Below are 14,910 nucleotides of genomic sequence, written 5' to 3'. Positions count from 1 at the left end.
ATTTGTAGAATAGCGCCTAAATTAAGTGGGCGCTAATTGGCTTTAACAGCAAATAATGGTCCTTAATTGACACCCATCTGCAGTTACGTGCATAATTGCACGTACGTACTAGTCTATAAACTTAGCGTAACTGGAGTGTGTCTGGCACTTACGCACCTTAAGTTAGGCATTCAACTATCAACTTATACTAGTAATGTAGAATGGCTTCCATGCCCAACTTTGCCTAATGGCCAAGTCTCCCACAAAAAATCATTCCAGACACCTAGCACTCTAGGAAAAAGGTTTCCCCCATGTCTCCTTGCAGCTTTCATTTGTTCATTAATACCTTTCAAGAATTCAAAGGTCTGTATCATATTTCCCCCATCTCTCCTCTTCTCTAGGGTATATAAATCTTCTCATGTGTCTTCTGGAACAGATCCCATACCATTTTGGTCACTGAAATCCCTTTGCTTTTTTCTATCCGTCTCATTTGAATCTATAACATATATGTTCTTTACTGAATCCCTTCTGTGAAATGAGATGTTACATGGAAAAGGGAGACTACATTTATGTTTCAAAGATCTGTTACATTGTAGCTTTAGCAATGCTAGTTCCAGGCTAGATAAAATGTTCCCTAGACCCTCCACGTCCTTCCTTACCCCTGAGAGAGACATCGTACTCTATCTGGAAGATGACCTCTTGACCACACTGTCGCAAGATGTTGAGTGCATCTGCATGTGTCACATTATGAAGTGGGATACCATCGACACTTAGCAGCCGGTCCCCAACCTTTAGGGTCCCCTCCCTGTAGGAAAAGTAGCATCAAAGTCATGTACAGCAACATCCGTATCTAAATGTTTGTCTTACCCAGAGGGGATAGAGCCATGTTGGTGAAGAGAGAACCTCCCTTAAATTCTAACTGGATATCTGGGACAATGGAAGATTATAGTGCTCTTTTTTTATTTATTGCATTTGTATCCCACATTTTCGCGGGTTCAGTGTGGCTTACAATATATTATGAATCATGGAAATACAATTTGTTACAATTTTGAAGCATATGGACATCTAAAAAGGCCGAAATGGCCATCCATGTGCCTGGGAACATCCAAATCCCAATTTTGCAAAGGCAGAATAGGGATGTCCAAATAATAAAGGGGGCATGTTTGGGGTGGGAGTAAGGAGGGCCTGAAATCTGGAAGTCCAACAGCAAATTACCAAAGGGGAAGAAACTTCAATGTCTAAAAAAGGAGGATGTCCTTATTTAGACCTGATTCAGGAACATCCAGGTTACAGAAAGATTCTCTAATTGAACAGCTGACCACTGGAGGAATTAAGGCATGACAACTCCTTAATCCCCTAGTGGCTGCTGTCCCCCTCCCTCTCCCCTGAAAGTGAAATCAGAAGGGGACACAAAGCTCTGCGACAGCTTCAGGTATCATGGGCATTCTTAGCAAAACAAGAAGCAGGTCTGAGGAGTAGCCTAGTGATTACTGCAGTGGTCTGTAAGTTAAGGAGCCCAGGTTCAAATTCCACTTCTACTCTTTTTTTTTGTTTCAATTGTGAGCCCTCCAGAAACTGGAAAATACCTATTGTAAACCCGAAAGCTATTGAGATGTACATTCAGGTACAGTAGGCATTTTTTTGTTCCTGAGGGCTCACAATTAAAGAGTTAAAATGGAATTTGAACCTAGGTCCCTTGGTTTACAGTCTACTGCTCTATCCATTAGGCTGCTCCTCTGCTCTGCATGGACGTTTTCTAAGAATGCTGCTATACAGACATCCATGTCCCTTGTTTTCCTCCATTCAACATTTGTACGTTTCAGTCTGTAAAATCAATGTTCATCTCACATATTTTTGAATAATATTCTGTTTGAAATAACTGTGTATGCGAGATGGAAATTTGGGACATTTTGACTTGGACGTCCTTTCGAAAATGCCCCTCTATGTGACCTTGCCCAAAGATTATAAGGATTATCAACAGGAATGAATTTAAACCCTGGTTCTCAGTCCATTGCTCTAGATCAGTCCTCTTTGTTCTATGCAACCCTGCCAGGAGTCAGATTCCTTAAATTACATAAAAACTTTTACCTGTCTGCGGGTCCACCTGGTCTGATATAAGTGACCACCAAAGGCCGCGATTTGTGCCAATCATCGTGGGCCCCCCCTGCAAAGAAGCCACATAAGTTATTTCCTGATGTCAGAACTCAATGCCCCCCCCCCACCTCTTTCCCAAAACCTGCTTGGAAGGAGGCTCAATCCAGACTGAAGATCTAGCCAGCTATGACTTTGGCTACTGTGATAAAAAGTTGAGAGAGCCACAAAGGTTTTCGTGTGTTAAAAGCAAAGTCAAATTTGGTGTAGTTTTCAAACATTTCGTCCTGTGCATCAGAGGGTCACAAGTTTAAATTCCACCCCAAACAGTGGCCTCATACTCTGCACTTCAGTAGCAAAGTATGTGTTCTGAACAGCTGGAGGTGTAGTTGGGTGGATGGTGTGCATAATCTGTCCTGTTTCCCTGGCATTACAGTAGTTCAAGTATTCACTCAAAGTTCCAACCTCCATTTTTCAGTGCCTCAAAACTGCAATACTGGTATTCTATTAACATAAAAAAAAAAAAAAAAGACACCAAGGAATTCTGCCTCTCTTACTGTAGAGGCATCAATTTTCATTCCTACCACCACCCAAAGCATAAATTCAATTTCCACTGAATACAAAGATTAGCACTCACCTCGTATCACAAAGCCAAAACCATTACCCTCTCTAAACAGGGAGATCTCAATGGTCTTTGGAATCATGGTAAAGCCACTTTCAGGGACTGGAATGAAGGAGGGAAAAAACAAACAAACAGATAAGAGTTTTTATACACAGGACCCTCCCTTCCCCTTACATCAGCATAGCCAATAAATCATGTATCAAATCTATTATCATGCCCATGTTAGCCAGCCCAGTGGTCACAGTGATCCGAGTCAGCCAGGGCTGGGGTGCTGTGAAGAGCATTTACATCCCTCAGGGGAAGAGTTTCAGCAATCACACAACAGCAGCACTTAGTGGTCAGACTTAAAATCCTGGCTGAGGACTCACTGCAATGACTGGACTACGTAGGTTGGGAGGACTTGTGAAATAAACAAAATATCCTTGGATAGTTGCAAATGAAGACTAGTGATCGTGCATCCCAGCCCTGGAAGATCAAAGAAGAGGAGGAGGAGGAGGAAACTGCTGGACCCTCCCCCAAAAAAAAACAAAAATCCAAGAACGCATACACGTGCAACAGTCCCTAAAACCTTTAGAGCTAACCAGTGACATAACAAACTTAGCTAGGAAGAAGGTTCTAGAAGCTGATAACATTAGCACAATTTATTCCAAAAAGAAAAATATTTTTCTTATGAACCTTACAACTACCTTTTAATGTAAACAAATGTCCCCAGGGTACATAACCTTTAAGAGTAGGCCTTATCACCTTCCATCTTCATGCTTCTCCTTCGGCTTCCATTTCAGTCATTTCAGCATTTTCTTGTCAAATCTCAGTTTTCACATACAAAAAAGTTGACTTCACACTTTTGCCTACCCAGGTACATAAATTCCCCGAGCCTCTAGCTGCCTTTTTCAAAGCTTGTTACATCAGGGAGTGATAGGGAGGTAAATTCCTAAACATAATAAATGACTAATTCTTGGAGGAACTGGCCTAGGAACCGACAAGAAGTTATTTTACATCTCGTCCTTAGTGGAATGCGGGGCACAGTATGAGAAGTTAACAGTATTGGTTCCACTGGGAAATAGTGATCATCACATGATCAAATTTGAGCTAATATCAGGAGTGAAGTCAAAGGAAATCTACTATAACAGAATTTAAATTTTCGAAAGGGCAACTATAATAAAATGTGGAAAATGGTTAAAAAGAAGCTAAAAGGATCGGCTGCAAAGGATAGGACTTGAAATGAGGCATGGATGTTGTTTAAAAATACCATCTTGGAAGCCCAGACCAGAAGTATTCCATGGAAAGAAAAGCAAATGACAGCCAGCATGGTTACAAGGTGAAGAGAAAGAGGCTATTAGAGCCAAAAGAACATCCTTCAAAGAATGAAGAAAATAACTAGCAACATAAGCACAGGTAAGTTAGAAACATTGATAAAAGAAGGCTAAAAGAGAATATGAAGAGAAACTTGCAGCAGAGGCTCACAGTAACAACATTTTCAGGTACATCAGAAGCAGAAAGCCTGTGAGTGCATCTGTGGGATCATGAAGGAGCACAAGGGGTACACAGGGAGGACAAGGCCACAGCGGAGAGACAAAATTCTTTACTTCAGTCTTTATGGAAGAAGATGTAAGAGATCTACCTGTACCAGAAATGGTTTTCAAGAGTGACAACGTGGAGGAACTGAAAAATCTCAGTGAACCTGAAGATGTACGGAGCCAAATTGACAACTTAAAGAGTAGTAAATCACCTGGACTGGATGGCATGCATCCTAAGGTTCTGAAAGAATTCAAACATGAAATTGCTGATCTGCTAGTGATCTGTAACATTTAAAAAATTGTTCATAGTACCTGAAGACTAGACAATGACATTGATTTTTAAAAAGGGTTCCGGTACTGATCTGATAAATTATAGACCGGTAAGCCTGACTTCAGTGCCAGGCAAAATAGCGGAAACTATTATAAAGAATAAATTATGGCACACGTAGACAAACATGGTTTAATGGAACAGAGCACGGATTCAGGCAAAGGAAGTCTTGTCTCACAAATTTTTTTCATTTCTGTGAAGGCGTGAACAAAAATAATCAAAGGTGAAATTGGTTGATGTAATGTATCTAGATTTTCAGAAAGCTTTTCACAAAGTTCCTCGTGAGAGGCCCCTGAGAAAATTAGAGTCACGAGATATTGGACTTGTGTACTTTAGGACCCTCTCTTCTGCTGCTTGGTCCAGAAAAAGGAGGACAGGTTGAGCCAGTCTGAGTTTTACTTCCATTGCTTTCAATGGAAGTAAAACCCGGACTGGATCAATGTGTCCTCCTTTTTCTGGAGCCATATGGTAACCCTAGACATGGGGGAAGCCACTGCTTGTCCTTGGATTGGTAGCATGGAATGTTGTTGCTCTTTGAGATTCCGCCTGCTACTTATGAACTGGATTGGCCACAACAGGATACTGGGCTAGATGGACTATTGGTCTGACCCAGTATGAGTACTATTATAATGTGGTCCCTTGAATGTGACCACAAAATGAATGATTTAAAAAAAAAAAAAAAAAAAAAAAATCACCTTGAAAAAGGGAGCAGAGCCTCCTGGCTTGTTAATCATGGGGTCAGATGGGTGAAAGTGAAGTTATAATGTAATCCGGAAATACACAAAGCTACAGAGTGCCTCCCTGCTCCATATACTCACCAACTTGGGGCAGTTCATATTCCACTTCCAGGACCACCTGTTCTCCCACATTCTTCAGGAGGCTAATAATCTCATCGTGGCGCAACTTGGTCAAGTTAATGCCATTCACAGATGTGATGTAGTCGCCAACATTTAGCTGGTCACTTCTGAAAAATGACATTATTAAAAAACACACACAGTGGAGGAGGACGAAGTGCTAGTGGGTACAGGAAATGCTGGTACCAGGTCACTAGGTTACAATAAAAAGCTGAAGTTTAATGGGGTAGAAACAAAATCTCAGAAATTTATTACTACTAAAATTACCTTAAGGAGGCAGTAGAAGTTCAACATATGAATATTCACATGGTAGTTATAAAGGTACCCCTGGAAAAAGGGCAGGAGGGGAAGGGCTGAATCAAGGAACAGGGTAAGTCTTCACACTGTCTGCTCCAGCCTCAGGCTCCTGCTTCCTGCATACTGCCTGGAGAGGAGGGGCTGAAGCAGAGGCGGATAAAAGGCAATACCAATGCATGTTGACTGTGGTTGGCAAGCAAGGGGGAGGGGCAAAGAGACAAAATTATACTCTTCATTGGCATTTCTCATCCCCCAACCTCCACTGGTGCTTTTTACCATACTATGAAATAAGTGTGTGTTGTACACATTGCAAGTCACAGTCATTCCTGCCACTACCAGGATGCACACCTCTGTGCACAGACCTTACCACATAGGTTTGCCTTAAAATTTCTTATTTACAAGGGCAGCCTAGAGCATCAGGTGAACAGAAGTTTAAAAAAAATAGCTGGATTCCTGTACTTAATGTTTGTGGTTTCAGGTTGAAGCTTAAACAGAACATTGAAATATAAATCTCATGCCACCAAAATCTGAAAGCTGCTATGTAGCATACCTGACAAAATGGCTCCCCCCCCACTCCCGTTTACCTGCTTTTCTACCCTGCAGTGATTCTAAAGTGGGCTTCCCTCACCTTGAAGCAAGACCTCCAGGCCGTAGGTTGGAGACCCTGGGTTTGCCATCCTTGTCTGTCCCACCAGATATAGTAAGGCCGAGTGTGCTGCCTTCTTTCTTAATCAGCTCCACAAGGGTAAGACCTCTAAATTCCTCTAAAGACAAAGACGTTACAATAAGAGCTCATAAAGACACTTATGTCGACCAGTTGTCAATAATAAACTGTGTGAATCAACATCCTCTCAGCTCATCTCAAGCTGCTCTGTAGTCTTGATGCTTTTATTTATTGCATTTGTATCCCACATTTTCCCACCTATTTGTAGGCTCAATGTGGCTTACGTTATGCCGTAATGGTGATCGCCATTACCGGGTTAAAAAATACAGAGTGGTATTTCAGATGGTAGAGTAGATTACAAAGTGATGTTACATAGAAGTTCCTAAATGATAGAGTAGATTAGAGAGTGTATTAAACAGTCAACTATAGAAAGTTCAGTTCTGGCATGAGAGATAAAGTGGTAGTGCGTAATTCACAGTGTTCATACTTGATAGCGTAGGTTACAGTCTAGTGTAGAGACGTCGGTTTTGTCTAGTTCAGGTAGGGTTTAGTTGTCTAGTAATTAGGATGGATCATTGTTGTATGCCTTTTTGAACAGGTTGGTTTTCAGTAGATTGTTAGATCATTCATTGTTTTTATGGCATTTGGTAGTGTGCTCCACAGTTGCGTGCTTATGTAGGAGAAGCTGGATGCTTATGTTGATTTATAGTTAAGTCCTTTGCAGCTGGGGTGCAGATTCAAGAATGTATGTGCTTATCTTTTTGTGTTCCTGGTTGGTAGGTCTATGAGGTCTGACATATAAATCGGGGCCTCAACGTGAATGATTTTGTGGACCAGGGTGCAAACTTTGAACGCAATTTGTTCTTTTAGTGGTAGCCAGTGTGGTTTTTCTCTTAGGGGTCTGGCGCTTTCGTATTTTGTTTTTCCATATACGAGTCTTTTCAGATGTATATTATGAATCCGATATATATAGGTTTCCAATGATAAAATTTAGAAGATATGTATTAGCGTTATGCAGTCAAGTCCTTAAAAAGGGTACCTGCTTTTCTAACCCAAGGAGGACTTTAAAAAGTTCATCTCTGTATTTTTTCCTTGTTGGCAGAGCACTTCACTTCTGTCCTATCAGTAGTGATAGGAAACCCTTTCTATGCATAAAAGGGGTGTTACAGAATTGCACAGGGATATACATGCCTAGACAGGGCCTATTTTTTTTTTTTATTGAAAATTTCAAAGTACAAACAAAAAGCACTTAGGCAGTCTTTTACTAAATATTAGCTTGAGTTATCTGTTGCAGGGCCCATATTATTCCAATGGGCCCTGCTGTAGATAACGTGAGCTAATCTTTAGTAAAAGATCCCCTTAGAAAATTATTAGTCCGCATCATGGAAAGAAGAAAGATACAGATGTCTTACCCCCCCGCCAAATAATAAGCAAAAATATAAAGATTATTATTCTACCTAACTTTATCTGAAGGCGATCTTACAAACTAACCACCACCCAAAGTTGATTACTTAACTTCCCTAATCTAATAAAAACCTTTCCAGCTGGTCTGGCTCAAAGAAGACATATCAAGTATCAGGAAAAGAAATTAAACATTTGGAGGGAAATTTTAAGAAAAACGTAGCACCTAGAGCCAAAACCCTTGATCTGAACTGAAGAAACTGTTCTGGCCTAGCCTGAGTTGATGGTGCCCTACGTCTAAATGATCCGCAGGTAGCCCACCCAGAGGCAGTTGTGATGCGACATTTGTGCACGACTGGGACCGATTCTGGGAGCCTTTTTGTTAAAGGGCAGACAGGTGTCTATATTGTCTTAATAAAACAGGGAACCAATCACAAATTTGGAAACCTGCTTGTTCTGGAATCACCCTATAAAGGGACACAGTGGAAAGACCACAGAACCTGGGACCCAGACAGCAAGCAGGAAAATGAGAGGTGGGGGGAGGGGAATATTGATTTTCTTATTTTTCCTTCTATAAATGTTTCTTCCCCAATTTTCAGTTCTTTTTTATACAAACCCAATCATTTCCCCAACACTGAATGGTTAGAGCACCAGGCAGATTCATAAATCCAGGGTTCACATCCTACTGAGAGTCCTTATTTTGGGTAAGTCACTTCACCTTCCATGACCTTGGTTACAAAATGGAAGTACATCCCACTGAGATACAAGAGAGATGAAGCTCAGTACAAGATAAATACATTGACAGTTTCATATAAAGGTTACCATAGGGACAAAACATACATGGGTGATCAGCGTCGGAGAGTGGCTTCTGCTAAGTGTAATAAGGATAATTCTCTAACAGGTACCAACAAAGGGTCTATGTGGAACCTTATTATAGAAAAGAAAATGGTTGGACTATGTTTTGTGTTATTACTATTTATTACCTTGAAAAGTGGACTAACATGGCTATCAGCCCACATTGCTCAAGATGGAAACATCCATTCTATAAAGAAAACTATAGGGCTGGTATTCTAAGTGATTTAACCAACCAGAAACAGCTCCTGGCTGGTTAAAATGACTTGTCTAGGGCTATCCACTGATATTCAGCGGCACTTAAACAGGTTAATTCTGCCGACCACCACCAGAGACTGCTAAAATAACAGCTGGCTATTGTGGGTGTGGTCTGAAAGGGTAGAGACAGCGCTTAACCGCTAAATCAGACTGCATAAAAGTCAGTCCTATCTTTTATACAGCGTCGCTTTGGCAGTTAAGAGCTGAATATTGCACGTGAACTGCATAGGAGAAAGCCTGCCACATAAACCTGGATAGTCAATGCTAGCATGAAGACATGTCCCAGAAGTGAATATTTGGGAAAAATGCCAGTGACTGTTAAAAAAAAAAAAAAAAAGCCTCACTGTCGTCAGCTAGATATCAACTCCTATGTGATCAACTCCTATGTGCCGACTTTTCCGTAAAGCAGTGGCTCCCAAATCTGGTCCTGGAGGCACCCTAACCAGTCAGGTTTCCAGGATATCCATAATATTAATGAGAGAGATTTGCCTGCAGTGGAGGTTGTGCATACAAATCTCTTCTCGTGAATATCCTAAAAACCTGACTGGCTGGGGTGCCTCCAGAATCAGGTTTGGGAGCCACTGCCTTATAAAATACTAGTGCGAACACCCACCTGTCAGAACTGTACAATGCTCACACCTAGATGGTGAAAGTGCACGTAGGTTATAGTGCTTTGCAACTGTACATTTTGCAGGTGGGGTGTACTTAGAAAAATTGTGCATGCCAGGATGCACCGGACAGGGCAGGGGAGGGCAGGGCGCCACCATTTTGAGGCTGCACCCAGCAGGAAGGGGTTGGGGGGGCAGTGCTAGACCACCAGGGTTAGCCCTTGGGGGGGGGGGGGTCCAGGGTCCTGGCTAGGGGTCCCACTGGACCAACAGGGTACAACTTGAGCGCATGCGACAGGCACAATCCTCCCACCGAATTCCCTAAAGCTCAACGCTATGAGCATGCCTATATTTGCATCTCATTAGCTTTGAGCATTAGAAAGCTGTTCTGGTGCTATTTCTCTGGCATTGTTCAGTACAGCATCTGAGTTTTGAGCATTTGCCCCTAAGATACATATTAGAAGTCTTAGCATATAACCGTTTCCAACGATTGCTTCCTTTTGGAATATCCCACAGATGTGAATTCGATCCCTGACTTTAACAGAGCCCTGGTGAGACGATGTGCTTCCACTTAGCAACTGGCCTCCATTTCTTTGCAAGCTAGTACCCCCTAAGTTCATTATCCCCAGCTGGCTGGTTTGATCGATTAGCAGCCAGCCTCAGGAGCAGTTTGTACTGGAAATAGCAGACATCACTTGGCAATGTCTTATCTGAACTGTCTTTCCTTCTTAGGGCAGAATTTCCCCTATGGTGAATATATCAGTCCCATGCCGAGGTATCATTTAGCCTTGACAAGCATTTAAAAATAAATTTGTTGATGTGTGTGATCTGCCCTAAGGCTCCATGAAGAAACATCTCTGTGCAATAGAAGGAGTTACAGATAAGAGCAGGAGTGATGCAGTGAGAAACGATTAACTAGGAACCACCAGTCAAGGAGTCCCCCAGTTACACATTCTTAAGAGCACAGGAACCAGAACCAGTTCCCAGTGTGCTCCTTCATTAACCAAAACTTGAGTTGTCCAAAGTATGCCTGATAAATGGGAAGCGCTTCTTCACTGCAAACAAAAATCAACAGGTCTAACATGGGGTAGGGACCAAAAAATAAAAGTCTACAAAAATATTTAGTATAAGAAAGAATTCTCTTTAAATCACCACAATGCACCTCAACAGCTACACAAGTTAAAAAAACAGAAAGGTCTGTGTGTTTCTAGAAATTGAAATAGATGGAGGGGAGAAAAGTCAGAATTTCATAATTCAAATTGAAACAACACAACACAGTGTTGGGACAATTTCCTGGGAGAGTAAAACCACTGCATCCAGAGTCTCACAACACTGGAGGCCCTACAACAAAGAATATCTCAAAGTGTTTAATTAGAGAGAAAATGGAAATGTAAAACCAGTGCTAACAAAATAATGTGAAGGGTCCTAGTGGATATGGAGAGGCAGAGTTCAAGGCATAAGCTGGATGGAAATAAAGCCAAAAGGGACTGAAAGAAATCTCTGTCAACCTGGAAGATGTACCGAGCCAAATTGAAGAGTAGTAACTGAAAGATACATCGGTGAAACTGGAAGATGTTCCAAGCCAAATTGAAGAGTAGTAACTGAAAGATACATCGGTGAAACTGGAAGATGTACCGAGCCAAATTGAAGAGTAGTAACTGAAAGATACATCGGTGAAACTGGAAGATGTACCAAGCCAAATTGACAAATTGAAGAGTAGTAAATCACCTGGACCAGATGGCATACATCCAAGGGTACTCAAAGAACTCAAGCAAGAAATTTATGATCTGCTGTTAGTAATATGCAACCCTGTCATTAAAATCTTCCATAGTACCTGAAGATTGGAGGGTGGCCAATGTGTCAACAATTTTTAAAAAGGGTTCTAGGAGTGATCCGGGAAATTACAGAATGGTAAGCCCGAAGTCAGTGCCGGGCAAAATAGTGGAGACTATTATAAAGAATAAAGTTACAGAACACAGACAAACATTGTTTAATGGGACAGTTAGGAAGGAAGTACTGCTATCTAGTACTTGACAAGAATGTCCCACCTCCATGCTAAGGTGGATAAGTTAATAAATAAGGAACTCCAGACTGTTCCACTTTGTGGATAAAGGGGGCACATTTTGGTGATCCTGCTACCATTAACTGCCATATAAGCAAGTTACTGCTTATCCCCAAGAGAGGGATAAGGGATTGAGCTATTCCAAGATCCTGCTGGGTACCTGTCAGAGATTGGCTAGTGTTGGGACAGAATGTTGATCTTGATATGCCATCCTGATTCAGACCAAAGGTCTATCATATAACCTTTATTACAGTCTCTGTTTGTCTTCAACACCTACAAAAACTGTGCACCAATTCACAAAATACTTGCACAATTGTTATTTATTGTGTAGCTACTAAGCATCCCAGAAGAATACATACATCAGATGTGCCTGCATTGTTACATTGCATATCAAGCACTTATTAAAAGACATTTATTAAAAACCATAATTTTAAGCTTCAATGAGCTCACCATGTTTCTCTTTTGCTTAAGACGACTCCAGGGCCTGCATTTCTTAGAAGTAGCAAGAGAAAGCGAGGCCATTCTCAGCTTCACATACCTGGAATACTTTGTCTTCTGGAGACCAGGGTAGTATCATTTCCTCCCAAATCTTTGCTCCCCTTTGAGTAAGGGCCATCATCTATGGACACAAAAAGGAAACCAAACCTTGAGGACTCAGCAGCTTCAAACTCTTACTGTCCGAAGATCAAGAGCAGGTATTGCATCACATCACACTCTGATCAGAACACAGGGCACAGATTTATGGCACATAGAACTGGGTCAGAATGCTCCCTGGCCTTTCCACCATTTAGGATCAGTGCTCATGAACCTACAAACAGCGCTGGAAAAAAATCCATTACAATAGTTTCAATCATATCTTATTATACTACATATCAATCAGGGGTTCCATCTAGGTGGTTTACAATACTAAAATCTTTCGAAAATACAAAAAAAAAAATTACAAAATGTAGGTAGAAAATTAGTTTAAAGCAGATAAAAAAAGAAAGTCTATATTCTCCTGGGGATTACAAGCACATCCACCATTTGCATCCATAAGCTTATGAAACATTAAGGGGTCCTTTTAGTAAGGACCACTAATGAAATTAGTACACTCTAAATGCCATGAAGCCCATTATATTCCTATGGGTTGCGAGGCATTTAGCATGTGCTAAATCTGTTTAGAGCAGCTGGTAAAAGGACCCCTAAGGACTTTATTTAAAAAGTAAGTTTTCAAATTTCTTTTTTCAGAAAATAAACCCCCAAAACAACCCCCCCCCCCAAACACTAGATACTGTTCCATGAGGTTCAATCAGCAACACTAATACAGGAATGAATTGCTCTTATTTATTGAAATTATTCTTCCCACAATAATTCCCTAATCCCTCCCTTATTTGTCCTGTGCGTCTGCCTTGAATAGATTGTAAACTCTGTCGAGCAGAGACCGTCTAATATGCGTTTAGTGTACAGCACTGCATATGTCTAGTACTGCTATAGAAATGATTAGGAGTAATAAGGTTATCATTAAAAAAAAGTCATCATTGTTGTGATTGAAGGACTCATGAGAGTGTCTATATAATGAAATGATGAAATAGGAAGGGATGAAAACCTGTGCATTGAATTCGATAGCTCAGAGTAAGTATTTTATAAGGAGCATCACGCAATTACACATGTACAGTGGGGGAAATAAGTATTTGATCCCTTGCTGATTTTGTAAGTTTGCCCACTGACAAAGACATGAGCAGCCCATAATTGAAGGGTAGGTTATTGGTAACAGTGAGAGATAGCACATCACAAATTAAATCCGGAAAATCACATTGTGGAAAGTATATGAATTTATTTGCATTCTGCAGAGGGAAATAAGTATTTGATCCCCCACCAACCAGTAAGAGATCTGGCCCCTACAGACCAGGTAGATGCTCCAAATCAACTCGTTACCTGCATGACAGACAGCTGTCGGCAATGGTCACCTGTATGAAAGACACCTGTCCACAGACTCAGTGAATCAGTCAGACTCTAACCTCTACAAAATGGCCAAGAGCAAGGAGCTGTCTAAGGATGTCAGGGACAAGATCATACACCTGCACAAGGCTGGAATGGGCTACAAAACCATCAGTAAGACGCTGGGCGAGAAGGAGAAAACTGTTGGTGCCATAGTAAGAAAATGGAAGAAGTACAAAATGACTGTAAATCGACAAAGATCTGGGGCTCCACGCAAAATCTCACCTCGTGGGGTATCCTTGATCATGAGGAAGGTTAGAAATCAGCCTACAACTACAAGGGGGGAACTTGTCAATGATCTCAAGGCAGCTGGGACCACTGTCACCACGAAAACCATTGGTAACACATTACGACATAACGGATTGCAATCCTGCAGTGCCCGCAAGGTCCCCCTGCTCCGGAAGGCACATGTGACGGCCCGTCTGAAGTTTGCCAGTGAACACCTGGATGATGCCAAGAGTGATTGGGAGAAGGTGCTGTGGTCAGATGAGACAAAAATTGAGCTCTTTGGCATGAACTCAACTCGCCGTGTTTGGAGGAAGAGAAATGCTGCCTATGACCCAAAGAACACCATCCCCACTGTCAAGCATGGAGGTGGAAATGTTATGTTTTGGGGGTGTTTCTCTGCTAAGGGCACAGGACTACTTCACCGCATCAATGGGAGAATGGATGGGGCCATGTACCGTACAATTCTGAGTGACAACCTCCTTCCCTCCGCCAGGGCCTTAAAAATGGGTCGTGGCTGGGTCTTCCAGCACGACAATGACCCAAAACATACAGCCAAGGCAACAAAGGAGTGGCTCAGGAAGAAGCACATTAGGGTCATGGAGTGGCCTAGCCAGTCACCAGACCTTAATCCCATTGAAAACTTATGGAGGGAGCTGAAGATGCGAGTTGCCAAGTGACAGCCCAGAACTCTTAATGATTTAGAGATGATCTGCAAAGAGGAGTGGACCAAAATTCCTCCTGACATGTGTGCAAACCTCATCATCAACTACAGAAGACGTCTGACCGCTGTGCTTGCCAACAAGGGTTTTGCCACCAAGTATTAGGTCTTGTTTGCCAGAGGGATTAAATACTTATTTCCCTCTGCAGAATGCAAATAAATTCATATACTTTCCACAATGTGATTTTCCGGATTTAATTTGTGATGTGCTATCTCTCACTGTTACCAATAACCTACCCTTCAATTATGGGCTGCTCATGTCTTTGTCAGTGGGCAAACTTACAAAATCAGCAAGGGATCAAATACTTATTTCCCCCACTGTACATAATCCAGAATGTTAACATTGTGGCTAAAGCTAGTTAAATGGAATGTTTGTTATTTCTTCACACCATTTGAGGGATACAGGCTGCCAACTGGATTTAAAGCCCGTTGTCAAAAGGAAACCCTGGTTATG

General features: G+C 41.6%; 1 protein-coding gene across 5 annotated transcripts in view; it reads right to left on the bottom strand.

Annotated features, from left to right (window-relative positions):
* GRIP2 (glutamate receptor interacting protein 2) overlaps positions 1-14,910 on the bottom strand; it is a 347,283-nt gene that overhangs the window by 57,239 nt on the left and 275,134 nt on the right. For all 5 annotated transcript variants that reach the window (XM_030206004.1, XM_030206005.1, XM_030206008.1 and 2 more), the window contains exons 2-7: positions 12,072-12,152; positions 6,317-6,452; positions 5,356-5,501; positions 2,708-2,794; positions 2,068-2,143; positions 639-784 (exon numbers count right to left, since the gene is read on the bottom strand). In XM_030206004.1, coding sequence (XP_030061864.1) covers positions 639-784; positions 2,068-2,143; positions 2,708-2,794; positions 5,356-5,501; positions 6,317-6,452; positions 12,072-12,152 — 672 coding nt within the window. The remainder of the gene's footprint in view (positions 1-638; positions 785-2,067; positions 2,144-2,707; positions 2,795-5,355; positions 5,502-6,316; positions 6,453-12,071; positions 12,153-14,910) is intronic.

Source organism: Microcaecilia unicolor, chromosome 6 (genome assembly GCF_901765095.1).
Source record: "Microcaecilia unicolor chromosome 6, aMicUni1.1, whole genome shotgun sequence".
Taxonomy (NCBI): Eukaryota; Metazoa; Chordata; class Amphibia; order Gymnophiona; family Siphonopidae; genus Microcaecilia; species Microcaecilia unicolor.
The sequence above is the reverse complement of the archived record's forward strand: the minus strand, read 5'-3'. Positions and strand labels throughout refer to the sequence as shown.